This window comes from Chelonoidis abingdonii, chromosome 4, assembly GCF_003597395.2.
Source record: "Chelonoidis abingdonii isolate Lonesome George chromosome 4, CheloAbing_2.0, whole genome shotgun sequence".
Classification (NCBI taxonomy): Eukaryota; Metazoa; Chordata; order Testudines; family Testudinidae; genus Chelonoidis; species Chelonoidis abingdonii.
This window is the reverse complement of record NC_133772.1, coordinates 92,793,526-92,797,208: the sequence shown is the minus strand read 5'-3', so window position 1 is coordinate 92,797,208 and position 3,683 is coordinate 92,793,526. Positions and strand designations below refer to the sequence as shown.

Below are 3,683 nucleotides of genomic sequence, written 5' to 3'. Positions count from 1 at the left end.
TACCCAAGAGCAGCAGCAGCAAATGGACACCAGGTCTCAGACAATCTAAGGGTCACATACTCCCATTTGCAGTCAAAAAATGCAAAAAGTCTTAAGGTCAGAACTAACATACTTCAGAATTAAGCTGTGTAACTGAAGATGTGTATTATGCCCTTCAGTCTGCAATTACAGTTAGAAATAACTACTGAGGAAGTCAGGAATCTGCAGCTACTGTAGGAAAGACACTACAGACTGCACTGTTACACACAGTGCATGGCAGCATGTCTGCCAAAGGATAAACAGCATAAAAAACCTCCTCGAGCCCCTAGCAAGCTGAGATAAAGGCCGCAAACCTCCTGTGTAGCGTATGTACTGAAGGAGTGTCTCTTCCCTTATTCCTACCACACTGTATACTTCTTCAGACTGCACTGCCTGCAGGAGAGTTTGCCGAGGTTTTGTTCTAATACATTGGTACAGACGCATAGTGACTAGGAGGTTTTAGCTTGCGTGCAGAATTTTGAGGCAGGTTTTGAAACAAATTGCTGTACTTTTTGGTAGGCCAGCCAAGGGAACAGGTGGTCTTACATTACGAGGAACATTCGTGGAAACGCTGTTTATTTACCCTTAAAATAAATTAAAAGTTTTCAAAATTGTGACTGTATGCTTCCATAAGGGCCCCAAATGTGGAGTTATTATAGCTTCATTAGAGAATCTTGATGGGGCTCTGTAGAAAACTTTATGGAATGTCCACAGAGAATTGAACAGGAGTTCTTTAGGTTAGTTTGTAGTAATAAATGGGAGAAATGGTGCATTTCTCTGCATAATTTCTACAGGTATTAGATTTTCTGTCTGTACATTCTATGAGGGGTCAACCCAAGTCTAACTGGGTCCCATAAAACCTGTCTGTAGAACCACCAGCTTCCAAAAGATACAGCAGAAGTGAAAAATAGTCACTAGGAAAAAGAAGACATTTAAAAAAAATCTAGAAAACTGATCATAGAGTACTCTCTTTCCATTTCCTAGGGCGTTTTTTCCATTGCAATTTATCTAAAATCTTGTGTGAACACCAGCTTAATGCCCTTTGAGATTCTTCTTTCCTCTGCCAATAGGAGAAATCCATGGAGCCAGCACTAGTCTGTTTGAGAGAGGGAAAATGGTCCACTGATGGCATGAGGTTTTTTAAAGTGACATTCCAACTCACTTCTAGTTTGTGGAAGGGCCTCCTATAAACAGAATAAATTTGATGAAGTCTGAGATAATGAAGACAAGCACGCTGTGTCAGAATTGCCAGTCATGAAGCCACTAATGCTCCTGAAATACCTGCTGCTAATGTCACACCCCCATAGCCCAGTCCCTCTCACAGCCTGCAAAGAAATCTTCCACTCCACACTCACACCTTTGACCGTCCCCAAAATGCTTTGTGATGCTTGCAACAGCGTTAGCAATATGCAGTGCAGATCTGCCTTCCCAGGGAACCCCCAGAGGGAGGGGGCCTTGGTGGTGTGACACTAAGCTGGAGAGGAAGACAAAGTGTTTCCTACAGACCAAACCTCCCATCTATGGGTGATCCCATAAAAGCTCTTCTCTTCCACATTTTGAAAGACAGCGAAGAAAGTAGTATGTTTCTGGTGAACTTCCCTGGCTGGGTAGTCTTCTGAGTAGATTAAGTTTATTTCATGTCCATAGCTTTACTGTAGCCCATATTAATGTTTGAAATGAGCTTCCAGAAGCAGAATAAGGATTAGGAGAAGCATCTCTCATAATCTGTTTTCCCAATATTGGTCAGACAACTCAACTTTTTGGGTCTGAGCTATGGAGGTCTCAGCCATGGATGTCTCAAGCCCTGATATCTCAGCTACAGGTGCCTTTCCTTCTGATTGGTTCTTAGAGCCTCGTTTTCCTTCACTGCTAGCGTTCAGGGCTTCTTCCTTCTTGATATTAGCCTCCAGAGGGAAGCAGACCTTCACACAGTTCCTTATCAAATCTTGTACCTCCATGCTAAGAATTTTCATTTTCTCCTCATACTCTGCCAAGGCCTCCTTCTGGAGCTGCAAATAGGAAAAAAAAATCAGTCACTCAGTAAATGAGAGGCATGTGTTCTGGTGTCACACTTGGAACACAGACGAAGCAATGTAAAGTTCATTCCAAACTGGGTGTTTATAGAATTCTTAATTTGAAAAGTGAATTTAGTGCTGGTGAGAGGACTAGGATTTTAGCAGTGGAGGCTGAAATTCTTTAATCACGGAACACATACATTAAGGCAGTGACTGTGTAAACTTCTCATCAAAGTCCCACCATGTCTCAATCCTGTTTTGGGAGGCTCATCTTACGAGGGGAGAGGGCAATTTATTGTCCATAGCTGAGGCAATCTTGGCCTCTCTGGTGAGGACTGTAATAGGGGTGCCAGTTATAATTGTATTTTTTATATTTGTACCATAGTCTGCTGAGAAATTGAACTGTGATCACTAACTCACTTCACATTGGCCATCAAGCAGCATTCCAGATAGTAATAATTTTTGGTCTCTATTAACTTGCATAGGTTGGCATTGATGCAGTGACCTAGAGATAAGCTCCATATTCTCCAAATCATACCATTTCTGTGTAACTTGTATGGGATGTGTCTGAAGTGGGGACTAATCATATGCGATAAGTGTACATGGAACTGATACTATACAGGGTGGTGTTATCAGAAGGCAGTTCATAAAGAGGACTGGCTCTCACATTAAGTCCTGGATTTACTGTACAGAGTGACCATATTAAATCCTGGATTCTTCTTTGCCTTTACCTGGCTTTCTTTCTCCTTGATCTTTTCTAAACAACCTGCCTGCTTCTCTTCCAGTTTCTCCAGACACTTGGTCATCTTTTCTGTCATCTTCAAGGAATAAAAAAACAAATTTAAGTTTTAAAAGAGACATTTCTTAGCGGAGCTGTATAAACATTGCAGAGAAAGATCAGTATGGCCAAAGCTGTATCTAACATGCTTATAAAGTGCGTGTCACATCCCTGTCTAGCTCTACTATTTGGAGTTACTCCGTTAGTGCTCAAGGTGCTGTGTTCAAAAGCTGGTGATGACCTAAAGTGGTGGGGAGATTATTGCATGAACACACAATATATACCATGGCTGGATCTGCTCATCACAACTGATGCTCCTCCACGTACTGTAGGAAGTGTGCTCAGAAGAGCCCCATGTTTGCAAAGATTTTCACACATGCTTAACTTTAAGCACATGAATAATCCCAGCAATCCTGGGACATAAAGCCATGTCTCTGAGTAGCCATGCTAGAAAATTCTTTCCCTGCAGCATCCTGCTAGGTAGATTTACAGAACCCTGAACATAAGAACATAAGAACGGCCGTACCGGGTCAGACCAAAGGTCCATCTAGCCCGGTATCTGTCTACCAACAGTGGCCAATGCTAGGTGCCCCAGAGGGAGTGAACCTAACAGCCAATGATCAAGTGATCTCTCTCCTGTCATCCATCTCCATCCTCTGACAAATAGAGGCTAGGGACACCATTCCTTACCCATCCTGGCTAATAGCCATTTATGGACTTAACCACCATGAATTTATCCAGTTCTCTTTTAAATAACTTAACTTATCGACCTTTCCCACATCACTCATGATTTATATACTCTATCATATCCCCACTTAGTCTCCCATCTTTCCAAGCTGAAGAGTCCTAGCTCTTTAATCTTTCTTTAAATC

At 42.1% G+C, this 3,683-nt stretch overlaps 1 protein-coding gene across 9 annotated transcripts in view; it reads right to left on the bottom strand.

Moving 5' to 3' along the window:
* Positions 1–1,026: 1,026 nt before the first annotated feature.
* Positions 1,027–3,683, bottom strand: part of PLCB2 (phospholipase C beta 2) — a 72,158-nt gene continuing 69,501 nt past the window's right edge. For 8 of the 9 annotated variants that reach the window (XM_032802530.2, XM_032802529.2, XM_032802532.2 and 5 more), the window contains 2 exons: positions 2,765–2,851; positions 1,637–2,027 (listed from right to left, as the gene is read on the bottom strand). In XM_032802530.2, the coding sequence (XP_032658421.1) occupies positions 1,737–2,027; positions 2,765–2,851 (378 nt within the window). In that variant the 3' untranslated portion in view covers positions 1,637–1,736. Of the gene's footprint in view, positions 1,203–1,636; positions 2,028–2,764; positions 2,852–3,683 lie in introns of those variants that run through there. The other variant, XM_032802536.2, reaches the window with a different exon arrangement.